This window comes from Hakea prostrata, chromosome 8 (assembly GCF_041222555.1).
Source record: "Hakea prostrata isolate BN-2017 chromosome 8, UWA_Hpros_2, whole genome shotgun sequence".
Lineage (NCBI taxonomy): Eukaryota > Viridiplantae > Streptophyta > Magnoliopsida > Proteales > Proteaceae > Hakea > Hakea prostrata.
In genome coordinates, this window is record NC_142607.1 from 18,450,809 (window position 1) to 18,470,524 (window position 19,716).

General features: G+C 37.4%; 1 protein-coding gene across 2 annotated transcripts in view; it reads left to right on the forward strand.

Annotated features, from left to right (window-relative positions):
- The first annotated feature begins 2,325 nt into the window (after nucleotides 1-2,325).
- Nucleotides 2,326-19,716, forward strand: part of LOC149007363 (MUS308 and mammalian DNA polymerase-like protein) — a 33,825-nt gene continuing 16,434 nt past the window's right edge. For both annotated transcript variants that reach the window (XM_089164541.1, XM_089164542.1), the window contains exons 1-13: nucleotides 2,326-2,598; nucleotides 2,897-3,354; nucleotides 3,617-3,815; nucleotides 3,943-4,947; nucleotides 5,112-5,176; nucleotides 6,486-6,591; nucleotides 6,667-6,867; nucleotides 11,409-11,609; nucleotides 17,307-17,468; nucleotides 17,576-17,815; nucleotides 18,032-18,244; nucleotides 18,365-18,715; nucleotides 18,843-18,995. In XM_089164541.1, the coding sequence (XP_089020667.1) occupies nucleotides 2,563-2,598; nucleotides 2,897-3,354; nucleotides 3,617-3,815; nucleotides 3,943-4,947; nucleotides 5,112-5,176; nucleotides 6,486-6,591; nucleotides 6,667-6,867; nucleotides 11,409-11,609; nucleotides 17,307-17,468; nucleotides 17,576-17,815; nucleotides 18,032-18,244; nucleotides 18,365-18,715; nucleotides 18,843-18,995 (3,390 nt within the window). In that variant the 5' untranslated portion in view covers nucleotides 2,326-2,562. The remainder of the gene's footprint in view (nucleotides 2,599-2,896; nucleotides 3,355-3,616; nucleotides 3,816-3,942; nucleotides 4,948-5,111; nucleotides 5,177-6,485; nucleotides 6,592-6,666; nucleotides 6,868-11,408; nucleotides 11,610-17,306; nucleotides 17,469-17,575; nucleotides 17,816-18,031; nucleotides 18,245-18,364; nucleotides 18,716-18,842; nucleotides 18,996-19,716) is intronic.

Sequence of the window (19,716 nt, forward strand, 5' to 3'; positions counted from 1 at the left end):
TGTTACTTGTATGCCAATCTGCTATTTATGCAACAATCCATACCTAAAATGGCGGTAAGTTTGTTGCAGCCCTATGATCAAGATGACTTAAATGGACAATTAAGATGGCTTCCAGATGTGACTAACACTATAGATTATTATGCATGGTTCCCAAGACATAGCTGGTGATTTCACAGGCAAATCAAGGGATCAACGTTAAGATGATCTTGATGTAACATAGTTCCTTAGTTGAGGGGACAAAATGGGGGTACGCGGTACTCGAGGCAGACAGGGAGCGAATAAGAAGCTTCCCGCCTATCCATGCGTATTTAATGAAACTTAGTGCATTCAATGTAGAATTAAATGCCGAGGTTTGATGTTTGGTCAAGGACGCGCCAAATCTTTCACCAGCGTTGTTTCGGCTTAAAAGTTACAAGGCAACAACTATGTGTCATCGATGCTTGTGATCCCTGACTTCTCAGTTGACATCTGCTTCAAGAAGTGTCATGACTAAGATCCGTCATCGGGCTTTATTTGCACTAGGTTTGGATCACCGGTTTGGTTCAAGCGGTCTACTCCAGTTCAGGGGTCTTGATCGTTATGACCATAACACGATGTTAAATCCTTGTTCTGCCAAGATGAAAGCCTCCCTTCATTCATTGATATACTCAATTTGTTTTTCTTTGGTAGGATATACAAAGATTGTCCTATTTCATATATAAGACTCATTGCCTCTATCTCTCCAAGGGGGTTTTACCAACTAACGGAGTCACACAGAACATATGCACAAAGTGGTTACATATCAAGTTATCAACTCCACCGGTCTTTGGAGATTCTTACTTTCTTGTTGTTTTTCCATGGTGATCTTTGTGAGTATGTTTTTGGTTACTAATCTTGCTTTTAAAATGTTCTAATTACCATCCATCTATCGTCCCCTTAAATATTCAGTAGCACATGCATGGAACTAGAGGATAACATACGAGGGAGGGAAGATAAAAAAAACTTGGTACAATACAGGAAAGACTAATCAATGAGTAGATAGCAAATCTATTATAAAGGATATTCCCATACTAGGGTTTTGGCAAGCATGGTTCTTTAAGAAAAAGGTTTTTCCCTGTTTATATGCTATTAAAACGTAATTGGTTTATTTTTGAGCATAATTCAGGAATGGTTATTTGATATTACTGTTTGGCCGCTTTTCACTCCTTGGCTCATGTTGATTGTATCTCTGTGGCCTCGTTGATCCTCAATAAATATATTTTCTACCCATAAATAATAAACTCAGAGGTGTTCTATTATAGTTTTTGAATATGTTAAACAAAACATGTTTAGTGAATGTTTTAAGGCAAGAGCAATGTGCATCTAACCTTCTTTTTACACCAATTTTACAAGGAATAGTGTTGTTGCAAACAAAACATGTGGTTGCAGTGAATGTTTTAAGGCAAGAGCATTTTGTGCAGGTCTAAGGGGCCTTTACTTTTTACACCAACTTTTCCACAAAGCTCACCAAATATGGGGTTTTAAAATGGCATGGGGTGGGAAAGTTGCTTGCCACACCGAAACTTGTCTCCCACTTCCCACCCCAAGGGGATTTAAGGGAAAAGTAAAAAATCTACACGTTTTTCAAGAATTTTCCCACCCCACCTTTATTCCAGCAAACAAACGCAACCTTAGGGTTTTGACTATAGAAGACAAATCACGACCAATAGAAAGCAAAATAAAGAAGAGTGTTTGAAGCTTCCATTGGAGATTAGCAGCTTCAAATCAAGCAAGTTTGAGGTGCATTACTATGCTTCTTTGACTACAATAGCTACCACACTAACACAAAAATAATGAGGTTGGACTGTTGGAGACATATTATTAGGATTAAACTATATTGGTATTCCTCTACAATCATATGAATTCGAATCCGCTATCCCTTCTGTATTCCCCTCAAACACTCCCTGACAGCTTTACCATCATAAATAAAGGAGACCCAGGGGTTGGGTGATAGAATCTTTTTTTTTTATTTTTTAGCTATAGGTCCCACATGATTTGTCGTGGTAAAGTCGTCAAGGAGCACTGAATGCTCCGATGATGATCCGGATTCTCAAGCTCTCTCCACTACAAATTAAGAGAGGGGGTCCACTTTTCAATTTTAATAAAACAATGAGAAAATTCAAAGTGTGTCCCGTTCTTTTTGTGTCGTGTGAAGTATGATTGGAAGTATGATTGGAGTACAAATCTCCACTCATCAGGATTTGAACTGACAATTGAGGGTAAAGGATAATACATTAATACCTTCAGGTGTCTCCGCCACACATTTAGTTTTTCATTTATTTTTGGTAAGATGTTAAACTTTCTGTCGAGTCATTGACAATGTATGGAGGAGTGCGTCAATAGAGTAATTACACTCTACGTGCGTGAAGAGTATCTGGGTTCGTTTGCTGCTATTGTCCGTGCTTTTGGGGAAGGCGGCATTTTTTTGGATTCAAACGGTCGAAAGCCTCGAGACACCCTGTGCTTTTCCAAATTCAAAAGGTGTTCACCACACAGTAGATTTGGATTCAGGCAGAAACTTGGATTTCTATCATTTTGTGGAGCATGGATACTGGTTCATCTCGTTCCCGTATTGATCAGGTCAACCTCCTTATCTTACTTCTCCTTCAAAACCCTAAATATCTTCCCCATCCCTAAACTTTCTATCCACCAATTTTCTGTTTCTTGTATTTCTAAAAAACCATCATTGCAATTTTACTTTTTGTTTCCCAGTTGAACGTGCGACACGATTTCTTTTCTGCGTGTTATGACTTATGATACAAAGCACTGTATTGTTGTAGTATATGTTTCTGTTTTATTACTGAAATTGGGTTCGTTCAAATGAGTAACGAAGTTCTTTTTATTTGATTCATTTCTTCTGAGTGTATTCTATGTGCAGTTTTTCTCTTCAAAGAAAAAGAGATCTCTTTCCCCTGGATTGAAGTCCGAGAGATCCGTCAAAGAAAAAAGACCCATCCTTGATGGCTCACCAAGTGCCAAAGGTTCTTTGAATAACTTCCTGGTTAATTCTCAAGACAATAACCGCAGTATCAAGCCTTCTGTCGCAGACATTGGTGCTCCACAGAGGCAAGAACCTGTTAAGAGGAATCTGACATTGGAGATTAATTTATCTACCGACATTACACATAGGGATGCTTATTCAGAAACCCAGGGCCAGCTCCGAACGGTTGAAGCCTCAAGAGAGGATTCTCAAAGAGAACTATCCATTGCAACTTGTGAATTGGGTAGTAAGGCAGTCCAAGCTTCTGCCGTGGATACAATAGGATCCTCCTTACCTGGTCCAGAGAACCCAGAACTCAAAAAGTTTGCTGCTGACTTTTTATCTTTGTACTGCAGGTACTGGGGTTTAAAATCATTAACAGATTACGCTTAATTGTCTAAAACTTTCTATCTTATTCCAACTGGTATCAATTTTAACAAAATTGCTGATGTCATTGGATGAATTTCCAGTTCAAGCTTTTCTTGTTAAATTTCCCCCCCTTTTCAGGCACAATCACTTGTCATAGGTTCAGTTTCAATTTACATTTTCTAGTTTTTCCTGTTAATGAGTTATTTATTTATTTATTATTATTATTTTTAATATATTTTTTTTATACAGTGAACTTCCTGCAAGTGCTGCAAGTGTGAGCTCAGCTTCGGAGCCAAAATTGAAAACAAACAAGAGGATTGGTAGCCCATCTCTGTCAGATGCAGAGGGCAGGATATCAAAGAAGAAGCATTCTAGCACAAAATGTGATCAGGGTCAGTTGGAGGGTGAAATTTCTTGTGGTCATCAAGATCATTCAGAACATGTGAAGGTTGGTTGGTGCTAAAACTGGTGTTCATCTTCAGTTTTCTGGGGACTCTGAAGTAAGCGCTAATGAGTATTCATCCTATTGTCAGATTGATAGTCTGATATGTTAAGTTTATTTAATTTGTATGCAGAGACAAGTTGGTACCGAACCCTTCGAGACCCCTGCAAGCTTGAGAAAATGCGATGTGACACCTAAATCAGGTCTAAATATAGCCCTGTGCTCAACAGCTGGTGTGTTGAATTATATGTGTACTCGTGAGACTCCGAAGTCAGCACGGGGAAGCTCAATTTTTTCTCCTGGTGAAGCATTCTGGAATGAAGCAATTCAACTTGCTGATGGCTTAGATGCTCCAATTGATAAAAGTTCAGCCCAAACTACAGAAGTTGATATTTTTAAGGGCCAGGCTGTACATAATGGTTCATCTAATCTGACAGATGTTTGTAATAATGGGTCAAAAGAAAGGTTGAAGGAAGGTGAAAGCAGTTCCAATTTCAGGAGTATTGATATGAAGTCTTCGTTGGGATCAATAAAGCACATCAAAGATAAAGTTGACCGCTCATTACTCATTTCAGATAAAGATGGTTCCCCATTACCGGTTAAACATTTTGATTTTTTGATCGAAGACAGAATCTTGGATGACAAAACTACCAATCAAAATTCTGATCATGACATAAAAAAGACTAAAGAAAGAGGTATTGAAAAAGATGATGACTCAGTGATTCAAATGCGTCAGCTGGATACTAGTATTCTAACTCGTTGTACCAAAACTAAAAAAAACGAGTTGCCTAGCTCTGATGGTGAACTTGGATCATCAGCGGTTACATCCTCAAAAATGGTTACAAAGGTTTCTACTTCACCTCTTAATGAAGAAGCCTATCATGTTCAAGACATTTCTTACATTTCAGTAAAAGCTGAAAGAGAAGGTCTGTCAAACCAAAAGAATGATAGTGTCACAGCTACTGCAGCATCGAAGGATACAAAAAGTCCATCTACTGCTCACTGCATAGATGACAAAACAGGTAGTCCATCAAGTACTATGCCTGTGAAAGACTGTTTAGATCTAAGTGGATGGCTTCCTTCTGAAGTATGCAGTGTATATAAAAGGAAGGGCATTTCAAAACTGTATCCTTGGCAGGTAATTTATCAAATAATTTGGTAAGCTTCAACATTGTTTTCCTGTTATGGTATAATGTGATGAATTAATGCATCAAATTTGTGGGAAAAAGGACCAAGGCAGGTCTTGATTTAATATATTTTCCTTCCCAGACGTCACATTGTAATTAACATTGGTATTTCTAGGTAGACTGCCTTCAGGTGGATGGTGTCCTGCAAAACAAGAATCTTGTTTATTGTGCGTCTACAAGGTACAATTTATAAATTAAAATGGAGTTCATTTTAAAGCTGCAGTTTTAATATCTGATCTTTCCAATTTATTATACTGTGTAACTGGATACTTTTGTATTTTTACAACTCCTGTTGTCTTTGTTTTCTTTTTCCTTCTCGTTTTTACTCTTTTTTTTTTCAATAGCTTTTCCTTCGATGAGCACAATTTTATCTGATATTAATTAAAGAACAATTGATTATTTGAAGCTTCATAATCTTCATCTCTTATTCATCCTTTTACCTTCAGTTATATTTTGGTGATTTGATAGAGGGAAATCATAATTATGGTGGTGGAGAAATGCTTTTACCAGAATACATAGTCCACATTCACAAGATAATGAACATGTAATTCACTGTATTATCCCAAGGGTTATGTAAGAAAAAGCCATTTGTGAATGGACAAAACATGAAAGCTTAAATAGGAACAGAACGTGGAGGATTTGTGAATTTATATGGTTGGTTCGGGTGGAAACTTGCAAACTATTTGAATCATGTCAAAACCAGGTACAAATTGTTATGGCATATCAGTATTGTCTTGGTTCGTTGTGAAACTGAGATTTAGAATCATGATGCATAGATGTGTAGGTATGGCAAGGTAGTTGCATGCAATCTGATGCTTTAAAATGGACTCTGCTGCAGTTACACTGACTGTCAAGAAAAGGAGGCCATTTTTCATCTAAGAGATGAAACCTTTTCTAATTTATAATCTTTTTTTGGTAATCAATTGATGTACAGTTCTAAGGTGTTTCATGAGCAATGCCTTGATGTCCAGGCACATTGGTCATTTTGTTGGTGTTGCTTTGCAACTAGGGTCCCTTCAACAGTTTGAGTTGACTAGACACTGTGACAACTTTGCATTGAAGTGATTTCATTATTTATGAAGACCTTGTACACTCAAGTTGTCTTGGAAACCAAATTATAACCACATCATTCTGGTTGGTGACCATGATCTGCCATTTCTTTTTCCCCGAATATTTTCTGGGACCGAGGGAAGCCCCGAGCGTTTTATTATTATTAATTAAAATTAAGAGAGTTACATTGGGGGACATAACCCAACTTATTCCTGCCCAAAACCCACTCTAGCTCATTCCAACAGAATAAATAATTCCCCCAATCACTTCTACATTCTGAACACTAGAAGACCAACTTTATACTCATGGAAAATTCTCTTAAAGATATGGGGAATGTATTGCCCTGGAAGGGTAGCTGTTTTAGGAAATAGTGAACAATCATGTTGGCTGAATTAATGTGGTATTCATCTTGTCCTTAATCTTGCTTGCTCCATCACAGTGCTGGTAAAAGTTTTGTTGCTGAAATCTTGATGTTACGTCGGCTCTTCTCTACTGGGAAAATGGCACTCCTTGTCTTGCCATATGTATCTATTTGTGCAGAGAAGGTATTTACGTTATTTCTTTTGAAGATTTGATACTTCCATCAATATGTCCTGCCTAAACTTTACTATTTGATGCAGGCTGAACATTTGGAAGTGCTTCTTGAACCTCTTGGTAAGCATGTTCGAAGCTTTTATGGAAACCAAGGTGGTGGGACACTTCCGAAAGATACTTCAGTAGCTGTCTGCACAATAGAGAAAGCAAATTCTTTAGTCAATAGATTGTTGGAAGAGGGACGTCTTTCTGAAGTAGGAATTATTGTGATAGATGAACTACATATGGTAACTTGTCCTTCTATCTTAATTCTTCCTTTTTGCTTAACTTGATGAGCATTACACAAACGCACACATGTTCCATTTTCTTGTGTGTTCATCCCACTTCCTTGTCTTTTTGTCCTCGGAGAAGAACAATGTTGAAGTAATAAAAAATTTTAGTCCTAAGACTCTTAGGAAATACATCAGTCTTTTGATTTTCTGATAGGACAAAATAAATGCAGATAAGACCAGATTCAATCTTCTCCTCGATGAAGTGCTTTCAAATGCATGCTTAGTCCTATCATGCTGAATTGGATTATGAGCTATGCTGATCGCACACTTGCTGCCTGAGAACAACTGTATTGGGACCTTAACTTCTACACTTAGTTCCTGGAGGAAACCCTCTCAACCTAACACCTCACAAAGGCCTTATGCCATTAATCTAAACTTGGCTTCAGCACTAGACCTAGCAACAACAGCTTGTTTCTTGCTCCTCCAAGTCACCAGGTATCCTTCCACATAAGTATGATACCAAGAAGTAGACTTCTAATTATCAGGAGTCAGGACACCTTGCCCAGTCTGCATGTGTAGGCTTCAATATTCAAGTGTCCATTAAAAGAAATTAGGATTCCCTTTTTAGGAGCTGCCTTTAAGTATTTTGAAATTTTGTAGACAGCATCCAGATGAGAGGAACCTGAGTCATGCATGTACTGGCTTACTAGGCTTACAGCAAAAGCAATTTTCAGTCTGGTGTGAGACAAATAAATGTCTTCTTACTAGCCATTGTTAGCTGGTCTTGTCTTTATGTTCTCCTTCTTTGGCTTTTAAGTGAGTTAGGCCCAATAGGGGTGTCAGCTGGTTTGCACCCTAATATTCTTGCCTCTGCTAATAAATCCAAGGTATGCTTTCTTTGAGAAAGAGAGATGCCATAGAAAGAATATGCCAACATAATACCCAAAAAGTACCTTAGCTTTCCCATGTGTTTGATTTTGAATTCAGCTCCCAAGAAAGCTTTCAGGGCTGAAAACTCTACTGCATTGTTGCAAGTGATCATCATGGAATAAATTTTGTTGAGACGGTTGAAATTTTGACCAAAATCACTACATTTTTGGAAATCGAAGTGAAACCTTCAAGATTTCATTGAAACCTTAGGTTTTTTGATCGAAATTTCATTGATTTTGACCTAAATTTCACAGGTTTCGACTGGATTTTCGCAACTTTTGACACTCCAACTTGTTTTTCCTTAGTTTTTATTGATTTCTATCCCATTTTCACCTAATTTCCACAACTCTTTTGCCTTCAAACACTTCTTTTTCTTATCTTTTGCCTCCATACACCTCTTAAATCACAACAGCTACAAAGGAAACTCCGGTGGCAATAGAGTGTCACGCATGAGCCATACCCAACAGTTCCAAACTTCCCCTTTATTTATTTTTGTTCTGTTCATGCCTTAAATGATCTTGCATTGCCTTGAAATTAATACATGTTTATTCTGGGACTATGATCTATGATTGTCTGTTGTTGAACTTATTTTTTTAAAATTTTCTAATTTAAAAACTATTTTTAAATTGTGTATTTTTTCATGTATACATGATATATGGGCTTCAACCTATTATATGTGAGACACCATCACTTGATCTAGTTGGTCATTGTATTTTGTTGACATGTATATGTAACAATTCTATCAAACAATTCATGTATGCTGGTGATTTTATGCTTGTATGCAATACAATTTGTACTTGTCGGAATCGGTCATTTGTTAGTATCCTTGAACGACAAATTTTCAGTGGTTTTTTTTTTTTTGGGCAAAAGACTAGTTTCATTGTGTTTATTATGCTTTAAATAGGTAGGAGGCAAGAAATCAGATGAAATTGAGGTCATTTAAGGCTCAAAACCTAGGGTTGAAATTTAAAAAAGAAGTACCAAGTTTCGACCGTAATTTCAGTTGAAACCTAAAGATTTTGGTTTATGTTTGGTTTGAAACTTAGGTTTCGACCGAAATTTGCACCATGGTGATCGTTATGTCATTGACATACGCTAATAGTACTATACGATGTGGGTGTTGGTCTTCTTGCTAACTAGGGTATGCTTTGCTTATACCCAAGGGACACCATGGCCTTATGGAATCTTCCAAACCATGCACTTGGGGACTATTTCAACCCATAGAGAGCACATTTAAGCTTGTATATCTTCCGATGAATCTCCATAGTAGTGTATCCTAGTGGGACATACATGTACACTTCCTTTTGAATTTCTCCATAAAGAAAGGCATTCTTAACATAAAGTTGTTGAAGGTCCCAACCCCTTATTCACTGCGGATGAACTCTCTAGCTTAACACTTTTAAACTGTAAATCTATCCAAAACCCCTCCATTGAAGGTCATTTCAGTCCTAAAAGACTGGTAATTCTAAGGGAAGAGGTTCTTGGAGTGTGCTTGGTTTTAGGGCAATATTCCAACAACTAAACCATAGAATCTGGTTCACATAAGAAAAAGTGCTCACCACCAAGGGAACAAGGGCATAGAGGGGAGGTGCAGCCTTAGGAAGGTCAAAAGGAAAAGGTGAAAGGTAGAAGAGGGGTTTAGAGGGCTGATGGTGGTCAGAGCAGCCTGGCGGTGGTCCGTGGTGATCGTGATGTTTAGAGGGTTGTTCTTTCAAAAAGAAAAAAACTTTCCTTTAGAAGTTTCTCAAATACATGGGATATCAAATTCCAGAAAACTTCGGCTTTGATACCATGTTGAATGATCTGACAACTTCACTTGTGCTTGGGAGACACAGTCAGTCTTTATTTATAATAATAACAGAGTACAGAAAGAAAAGAAATTCCCCATGTTGGATTATTACATAAAAACATCCTAGAGACAATTATATTCTTTATACTTAGAATCACAACAAATGCTCAGATCAATTTCCAGTAATTTATCATATTTCATTCATATTTTTTAAATGTTGTACCTACATCTCATTTTCTTGTCCATTCTTGCATTTTTTTTGTCTATTGTTATTGGGAAAAAAAGAAAGAAAAAGAAGAAGGGTAAATCGTGTCTTGTGATAGGTAATATTAGTTGTTAAGTGGCATAGATTTGTTGCCATGGTAAATCTCATTGTTGAATCAATATAAATTTACTTTTCCTTCTATTTTCCTTATTCTCTTCTTTGTCCAGGTTTAGTGATCTTAGATGGATAATTTTATTTCGTATCTTCTTTGAAAGAAAATGTGTTAAGTAATGTATTGGTTTTGTTTCTTACTGTCTCACCATGGTTATTAAAGCGGCAAAGCAACTGGGGCTCCATCTTGGCGATTAGGCGACTAAGCGGCAATAAAGTGACCAAAAGCGGCGCTTAGGCGGTAATAAAGCGATCAAAGCGGCGCTTAGGCGGCAATAAAGCGACCAAAGCGGTTTAGTCAATATTTTTAATATAACTACTTTTAAACTACTTTTTAATACAAATACTTTTTATAATAAACTAAAGTACTAAACAAACATTCAACAATCACATTCATAAAAATAACAATAAAAAACATTCAAGAATCACAATTATGAATAACAATATTATTCATATATAGTTTAGTTAAATTATTTTTAACATGACTTTTTTTGTTAAATATACATGAATAATATTCGAATTGGAATCAGAATTGATGTATCCATTTTCCCCTTTTTTTAACCAAATAGTGCCGACATGATAAACTAATAGATCTCATTATTCCGATTTTCAAGCCATTGTTTATTTAATGATTCATTGATTATTAATGTTGAATATGACTTATGCTTCACATTCTGTTTCTGACAGGTACTTTGGGCCTTGATTCTGAAATGTCTCACATATTTAAATTTATATATGGCATTGTAGAATAAATTATGATTAAAAAAAGAAAAGAAAAATAATATGCACAAATTAAAAAATGTAAAAAAAGCGGCTGCTTTAGCATCTAGGCGGCAATATGGCGCAAAAGGCTGCAAAGCGGTAGTGCCTAAGCAAAAAAGCGGCAAGAAATCAGCCCGTTAGTTAAGCGGTCACAATTTAAGCGGTTCAAAAACCGCTTTGTCGCCTAGGTGGACGCTTTGATAACCATGTGTCTCACATCGTATCTCTTTTTTTTTTTGTTTCTTACTGTCTTACATCATATCTATCTTTTCTCACAATTACCTCCCTAGTGATTTGTATTTAATTCTCAAAAATTATGTTTTTAAAGTAATATAGGTGTGGTAGAGATAATTTTCTCTAACACGCTACATTCTATGATCATCATTCTTCAACCTTCTACTTTCATCTCTCTGAGTGGGTTGATATCTGTTATCTTTGAGTGGGTTGTGACAGTAAATGGGACTTTAGTTAATCGAGATATATTTTAGGACAAATTTCAAACCTATGTTTTCAGGATAACTGTGAGTTTTTCATTTCTAGCCAGGAGTCAAGATTTATTCCAATAGTCACTTATTTTGTTAGTTACTAAGCTCAGGGCCTTCATTGTTTTGCATTTATGATCTTTCATTTTAAAATTGGACTGATATAGATGCTTGTTTCACAAGACTGCATTTGAGCATTTGTTTGTTGCTTTAACAGGTTGGCGATCAGAGTAGGGGTTATCTTTTGGAGCTTTTGCTGACTAAGCTTCGTTATGCCGCTGGTGAAGGCAATGTAGAATCATGTAGTGGAGAAAGTGCAGGTTCCAGTAGTGGCAAAACAGACCCTGCTCATGGTTTGCAAATTGTTGGAATGAGTGCAACCATGCCAAATGTATCTGCTGTAGCTGACTGGCTTCAAGTAAGTGGTTTACAACCTGTCTTTCTGCTAAATAATGGTCCTCTCAAGAAATTACAGAGAAAATTTTTTCTCAAGTTATTTGAGTTGCTCTTTCATTTTGAGCTGTCAAAGCAATGACACTGTGAAGTTAGAGAGACAGGGTTATGATATTTCAATGTAGGACACTGGAGTTCTCATGGAATCCTTTGAGGATGTATGGTTGCATAGTGATTCAATCATGCTCTTCCAATAGAATCCAGAAAATTGTCTAAGAGACTAAGTGACCAAAGGTGTTGAAGGGGCATCTAGGCAACAAGGCACTAGCCCAGACAATGCTTAGGTGCCTAGGAATGCAATAGATGACTGCAAGTAAATATAATGGTGATAATTTTATATTATTATGTTTATATGAAGTATGGAAGCCGTACCATTTCAGTGTGGTATATTAATGCTAGTAATGACTAATATAAGAAAACCAACACATGATAAACAATGCATATGATATAATATATAGTTTTTTATATGGCCCCTCGGAAAACAACCCCTTTACATGCGCCCCCTATGAAAATCACAAATCACATGCAAACCCTTCAGAAAGGGTTCAGGTTACAAAAGAAAACAGAACCAATCCATTAAATATTGGCCTTTGGGAGTAATTTGACTATTTTACTCTTGTACTTAAATTCTATTTTGTTGAGAAACCCAATTGTGGTAGAATGGCTTGAATGAATCAGTGTGATCCAAGCTCTATATTTATAATAAAGTGGAAATAACACTATTATATACCCTTACTTGGGTAACAAAAAAAATAGAAAATTATATGAACTTAAACTCCTAAAATTGAACTCCTCACAACCCTCTATTTATAATAAAGTGAAAGAACACTATTACATAAATACCCATACTTGGGTAACAAAAAATAAAAAATTACTGAACTAAAACTCTTAGAATTGAACTCCTAATAGAACTCAACCAACGCTCCCCCTAAAGTTGAGGCATAGATGTTAGTCATGCCCAACTTGCCTACAATAGGAAGGAAATCTCATTCCTTTAAACCCTTAGTGAAAATATCTGCCACTTGGTGTTTAGATCCCACAAAAGGCATGCAGATCACCCCTTGTTCCAGCTTTCCTTTGACAAAAAATTTGTCAATTTCAATGTGCTTAGTTCGATTATGTTGCACAGGATTATTGACAATACTAATGGCTGCCTTGTTGTCATAATACAACATCATAGGGTTTGTAACTTGAATTCCAATATCTTCTAGCAAACCTTTTAACCATAGTAGTTCACAAACTCCACGAACTATAGCTATATATTCAACTTCTGTATTGGATAAAGCTACCACATTTTGTTTCTTACTCCTCCAATTAAGTAGATTACCTCCAACAAAGGTACAATAACTTGAAATTGACTTCCTGTTAGGAGACCCAACCCAATCTGCACTAGTGTAAGCTTCTACCCTTAGATTATCAATGGGTGACAAAAGTATTCCTTTTCCAGGAGTTCCCTTTAAGCATTGCAGTATTTTAGTAACAACCTTCTTATGAGTTAAATATGGATCATGCATGAATTGGCTTACTATTCCTACGACATAAGCAATATCTAGCTTGGACCGAAAGACTAATTTGTCCAAATTCAAGTTAGATAAGATTCCAGAGATCACCAACAATTCTAAATGAATTTGTATTTGAGGGAAGAAAATAGCCCATAGAGCTGGAGATATGACAAAAGTTTAAAGTATCAATATCGGGTATTGTATTTGTTGGGTGAATTTAAGAGATGTTTGGTATCACCTTGCATTAGAGATGCATATGAACACTACAAATATGTATGGAATTAGGAAGATACACATTTGGAACAAAAAACAATGTATAATGAGTATCATGTATAAATGTTAAGATGGAGAATAATGTATCGTAGTTGTCATGACGTCTAGGTGACAAGGCATTTGAAGGGGGGAGGAGAAAATCAAGGTGGCAGTAAACAAGGCGCCTAGGTGTTGCCTTGGAGACAAGGCGACACCTGGACACATAGAACCACTACAGCACAGGGACGCCTGGGTGACGTCTTGACAACTATGATGTATAACCAAACCATTTCATTAAATTGAAATTACCAAGGCAACACCTGGATGCGTAGAACCACTACAACGCTGGGATGCCTAGATGACGTTTTGACAACTATGATGTATAGCCAAACCATTTCATTAAATTGAAATATATAAGGAAGTTAAGGTTCTCTTGCATGTTAAATAGTTTTAGCCATGAAAAGTATTAGATAATATTTTAGCACACCTTAATTGTTTTTAGCCTAAAAGTGAAAAACAATGATTAAATGCAAGATTTTTCTGACTTTTGGTTGAGATTTTTCATCATTTTCCCCCATTAGAATAGAGCTATGTTGAGACTGCGAATGAAAAGGGTTCCTTATGGAATTAATCAATGGTATCGGTTAGTATCCAGCGGTTTGGATACACGTGTCATTATATATATTATGCACTCATAAAACCCTTTGCCGAGCATATCAACGGCTTCGTGTTGGCCCATGTAGGCTGATAGCCTGATACATTTGGATACCATTGACAACAAATATTTCTTTTTTAAAGGGGTGGTGTAAAATTAGTACCAAAGGCTACCAATACATATTAGTCGATGATATGATAATGATACATACTGATACTTCAGACACTGGATATTGCTCTTGATTTCCCATCAATGAGGCTCAAGACCAAAACCACTGAAATCCCAATAATTTCTCTTCACTGAGTCCCATGATAAAGTCAACAGCTATGACTGAATTCATAAAAATCGGTGGTTGCCAATATAGGCTATGAGCTGTTAATTTAGAAGCTCCCTACTTGCTGATTGCATACTCCAAACATATAGGGTGGATGCCTAATGGCCCCTCTTGGACTTGGAGGAAATTTCTCCTCCATTCCCTTGTTCTCTCTGCCTCTCTTTAGTCATTTCTTATTGGTCCGCTCTCTCTCTCTCTCTCTGGTTAGCCCATTGGCATCCTATGGGTATACTTTACAATGTCCTAGGTACTTGTGCTGCCTACAAGTCTAGGATCCTCAAAGCTATCTATCTTTTCTCCTCCATCAACTTCAGGTCTTGGTATCCCCTACCCCCCCCCCCAGTCTCAAGTCTGGGCTTCCTTCACTTCTGTCCTTGCTCCCTTGCCCCACCCAAACAAAATCAGTTTGGCCCTCCTTCACCTATAATCTTTTCCACTCCATTGGCAACCCTACCCCCTGACATTAGCTATCTTAGTTAAAAGGCCATACTGTTTGCCTTGCTTTCACCGTTTGGGGAGTCCTTCACCTTTGCCTTCCCATTCAGGTTTTCCTTCTTCATAGGAACATATTGTCCCCCCTAACTGCATCCTCTGCTGGAGTGGTATTAAAGATATTGATCACCTTGTTTTCCACTTGCCCCCATTGCTTGTTATGTGTAGCTGTAAACCTAACATTCATATGGCCCTATACTAGGCATATTTTAGCTTGAGAATGGTTGTGGGTTCTCAGCTTGTTCGTTAGTAACTGTATTTGCCATATTGGTAAGCTGATTTTTGGGGCGTCAGTCTTTGATATTTGGATGGAGTGGAATGTTGGGAGATGGACCTCTAACTCTAGAACTATGGACTTAATTTGGAAAGCCATCTATTTTGATGTTTGCTCTCATAGTTAGATGTTATCTCATTGCTGTACCTAGGATTACCCATGGAGTATGCATATTATTGTTACTAGGGGTCTTAGTTTGTCCATCTTGTCCCCCCTGAGTTTGCCCTTTGGGGCATTCTGCCTTTACCCCATCTTGGCTCTCTTGTATATCCCCCTCCCTCCTTTTTTTCTCTTCTTAGGGTTTGGTATTCAATTTTTGTACCTCCTAAAAGAAAAAATGTCTAGCCAAACTTTAAGTATCAAATGAGAAATTTAAAACAAAAAATAACGCTAATAACTAAACCTTGGTCTTAAATAAAACAACTTAAAAACAACCTAATGAAATAAATCCGTATACCTGCTACCCATTATTTAGGCCCATTAATTGGCCCGCTATAAAGAAACCTCATTATACACATATATATAACCCAACCTAAGGCTTTTCATTAAACTGAGCTCAATTGTATGTTTTATCTGAATCAGTAATCCATCTTTCATCCTTCTTCTTGGTGAATAAACTATCATTACCAAAACCTTGTAGGTCGAAGAAAGAATGTACAAAGTTGAAAAGAAGGGGGGGGGGTGACACCAGCCTTTATCTAGAAGGCTAGTAAGAGGAAGTGAGACCCTAGGTAAAAACAATGAGCCTGTTCCTTGGGGTATCCATAACAGGGGGCAAAAGCAAACGTAGTCTTGTAGAGACATCAAAGCAGACGGCTTTCCAAATCATGTCCAAGGATCTAAAATTGGAATTCCATTCCCTAAGGCTGTGTTCCCACCATAAGTGGTGAATAATAGCTACAAAGACCATCTTTCCTACAATATCGCAAACAGAAGTGCCTGGGAAGGCTCTCAAGATCCATAACCAATCCCATGCAAACCAATATGAGTGTCTGGAGTGAGGCCTAATATAGGATAAGGTTTTCCTCCAGAGAGAGCTGGAGAAGGGGCAAGTAAAAGACAGGTGATCCATGTCTTCCGAACCATTCCAACACAAGGTGAAATTTAGGCTAACACCAATGTGCTGATGGATAAGAAAAGCTTGGGTGGAGTGGCAAAGGTTGATGGTTCTCTAGAGGGTGAAAGAGTGTTAGGGAATGTTCCCTTTGAACCAAACCAAGAAGGACTAGGAAATAGGTTGGTTTGGGGTGCGAGTGACATTCTACATAGAGGAAGAGGGGAAGCCAGATGATTCTATTGTGGGGAAGGCAGTGGAAATCTGTGTGAGACTCGAGGGGGGGAGGGGGATGGGGGAGTCCAGGAACCATTGGAGATGAAGATTGAGAGGGAGGTGGATTTGGGAATGCGGGAGTCATAGGCTGCATGAGGGCCAAGAAGGTTATAGAGGATTCCCATCGAATGTCAAGGGTCAAGTTAGAAGGAGACTGGGGAAATCGAGACAAGGGTGTAGATTGTAGAGAGAGCAAGGGATCTGAGCTGAATCAGCTTCCTCCAGAACAAGGAAAGATTGGAAGGGAGAGGAACTGTTCAGATGGAGTCCAGTTTTAGTTTCTTTTTTTGTGTTATTTATTTTTATTATGAAGGCATCAGCTCTACAACTTGCCTAAATTTGCTCCATTCACATAGCTTTTTATTGTTCTTAGTTGAGTGGTGTAACAGCTGGATCAAACAAGGCAATTATGACACTAAAATATTATGTGAGAGAAGCTAAAACCAATTACATGGATGGCTTGTTTACTGGGTTTAGTGGGTCACAAAACCTAATGGGGTTATATGGTTTTCTGGGATTTTTACAGTTGGTAAATCCCAGCTTCTTTTAGTCACTGCAAGAGGTTGATTTGTTGTGATAGTCAAGGTCTATTAATTTATAAGTGCATTGTTTTATATTCAATTTAGATATGTTTAGATCATTGTAATTTAAAGTGTGCTATGGAACATATATTTCTTTTGTCCTAAGAATAGCCTAAGAAAGATCTTTATCCCTGGTTTCTCTTGTGGAGTATGATGTTGTATATATTCTTGCGCTTCAATTTAAATGTTTGCAGTTACTACCTTATGTTTACTAATTAAGAAATGGTGTTCCATATCTCTAGGCAGCACTGTATGAGACGGATTTCCGACCTGTTCCTTTGGAGGAGTATATAAAAGTTGGAAATTCCATTTTTGATAGGAAAATGGAAATTGTACGGACAATTCCTAAAAGTGCTGATCTTGGTGGGAAAGACCCAGACCATATAGTGGAATTGTGCAATGAGGTATGGATAATCTCTATTTAACATTCTTTTATCTTACAAATTTAATTCAAGAGTCTGCATATTATTTTATGATACATTTGACTTCTGAAACTTGTCTTGGTGTACAGGTTGTTCAAGAGGGTCATTCGGTGCTTTTATTTTGTTCTAGTAGAAAAGGATGTGAATCAACTGCAAGACATATTTCCAAGTTTCTCAAGAAATTTTCCAGCTGCAAGCTTGATGATCAAAGTGCATTTATCGATATTGCTTCAGCTATTGATGCTCTGCGTAGGTGTCCTGCAGGACTGGATCCTGTATTAGAAGAGACTCTGCCTGCTGGTGTAGCCTATCACCATGCCGGACTTACAGTAGGGTTTTATCAACTCGTATCTTTCTGTTAATAATTGACTTTATCCCTGATATAGTTCAGCTGTTTTAATTTGTTACTTTATCATGTTGCTAATCTTGTCACCATTGTTCCATCCACAGCTTTGTTAAATTTTAATGTTGAGAAACCAGATTAACAACCTAATATGCTATGGAATTATTCTATGATAATCACAGATATTATGCTTTTGAAACAGGTTGAAGAAAGGGAAATTGTTGAAACTTGCTATCGTAGGGGGCTTGTACGTGTCTTGACTGCAACATCTACTTTAGCGGCTGGAGTCAACTTGCCTGCCAGGAGGGTTATATTTAGACAACCTAGGATTGGTCGTGATTTCATTGATGGGACGAGGTATAGACAGATGGCTGGTCGGGCGGGTCGTACAGGAATAGATACAAGGGGGGAAAGTGTATGTCTCTGTATTATATGCATATCATTTTTGTAACAGCCTGCTAATGGCAGATGGTATATCTTTCAATATGTTCACATAGGCTGATGATTTCCTTCTCTGTCTTTTCATGTCAATTAGATATTAATTTGTAAACCTGAAGAGGTAAAAAGAATCACAACCATTCTTAATGACTGCTGTCCCCCATTGCAATCTTGCCTGTCGGAGGATAAGAATGGAATGACTCATGCGATCTTGGAGGTTGTTGCTGGTGGGATTGTTCAAACCGCTAGCGATATTCATCGATATGTTAGATGCACTCTTCTTAATTCAACAAAACCATTTCAAGATGTTGTGAAATCAGCTCAAGATTCTCTTCGTTGGCTATGCCATAGGAAATTTCTTGAATGGAATGAAGAGACTAAGTTATACAGCACCACACCACTTGGCCGTGCAGCTTTTGGCAGTTCTCTAAACCCTGAAGAATCACTTGTATAGTCTTGCACTGCTTATTTTATCCTAATACTTTCAGCATTATCTTTCCTTTCTTATGTTAACTTGTCAAGAAACTTTTTAGATCCATTGGTGGGTTACCCATACTTTTCTTTTCCTAATATAGGTTGTTCTTGATGATCTTGCGAGGGCAAGGGAAGGGTTTGTGCTTGCATCTGATCTACATCTAGTTTACTTGGTTACACCCATTAATGTTGATGTTGAACCAGATTGGGAACTATATTATCAAAGGTTCATGGAAGTCTCTCCTCTTGACCAGGTAAATTTGCTTCACATTCAAGGATGAATTTTTTCGCAATTGTGACTTAGATGCAGTAATTGATGGTCCTGACAGTGCTTTCCTCTTTCCTGTGCTAATTGCTATTTGTCAACATATGAAATACTTGACTATCTAAATGTGTCATTTCATTGTAATTATTATTCTATTGGATTTCTTCAATTTTAGATATTGGCAAATGATATTCTTTTGGGGTGGGCCTTGGCACGATGGTTGGTGGGCCATAGTTGTAGCCCTAAGGTCAAGACATTGAATAACTTTCCAGCAAAAATTGTTGGGGGTAAGACTTCATAGTAAAATTGCCCAAGCAGACGCTGCTTGTGTGGAAGCCGTTGGCACTGGGTTTGCCCTTTATATCTTTTCTTGTGATTTCACAAGCGAATGTTTGAGAAGTGTTCTTCTACAGTTCTACTCAATAAATAAAAGTTATGGGGAAATTCAGTATCACTTTTTTTTTTTGGGGGGGGGGGGTTCATTTGATTTTTTAAATCCTGTTGATGTTTATAATACTTTTGTGAGATTAAAAAATGGTTGTGATCCTTGGAAGAGTTCTCTTGATGAAAGATGAAGCTCTTTAGCTTTTGAAGTTTATGTTTTTTAGTTTTTATTTTTTCTTGTTCTTTATTGGGTGAGAAAATGGTTGGAAGGATGAAAGAATGCAAAGAAAAACTCTAATTTTGATAAGTATGTTGGATACCATGAA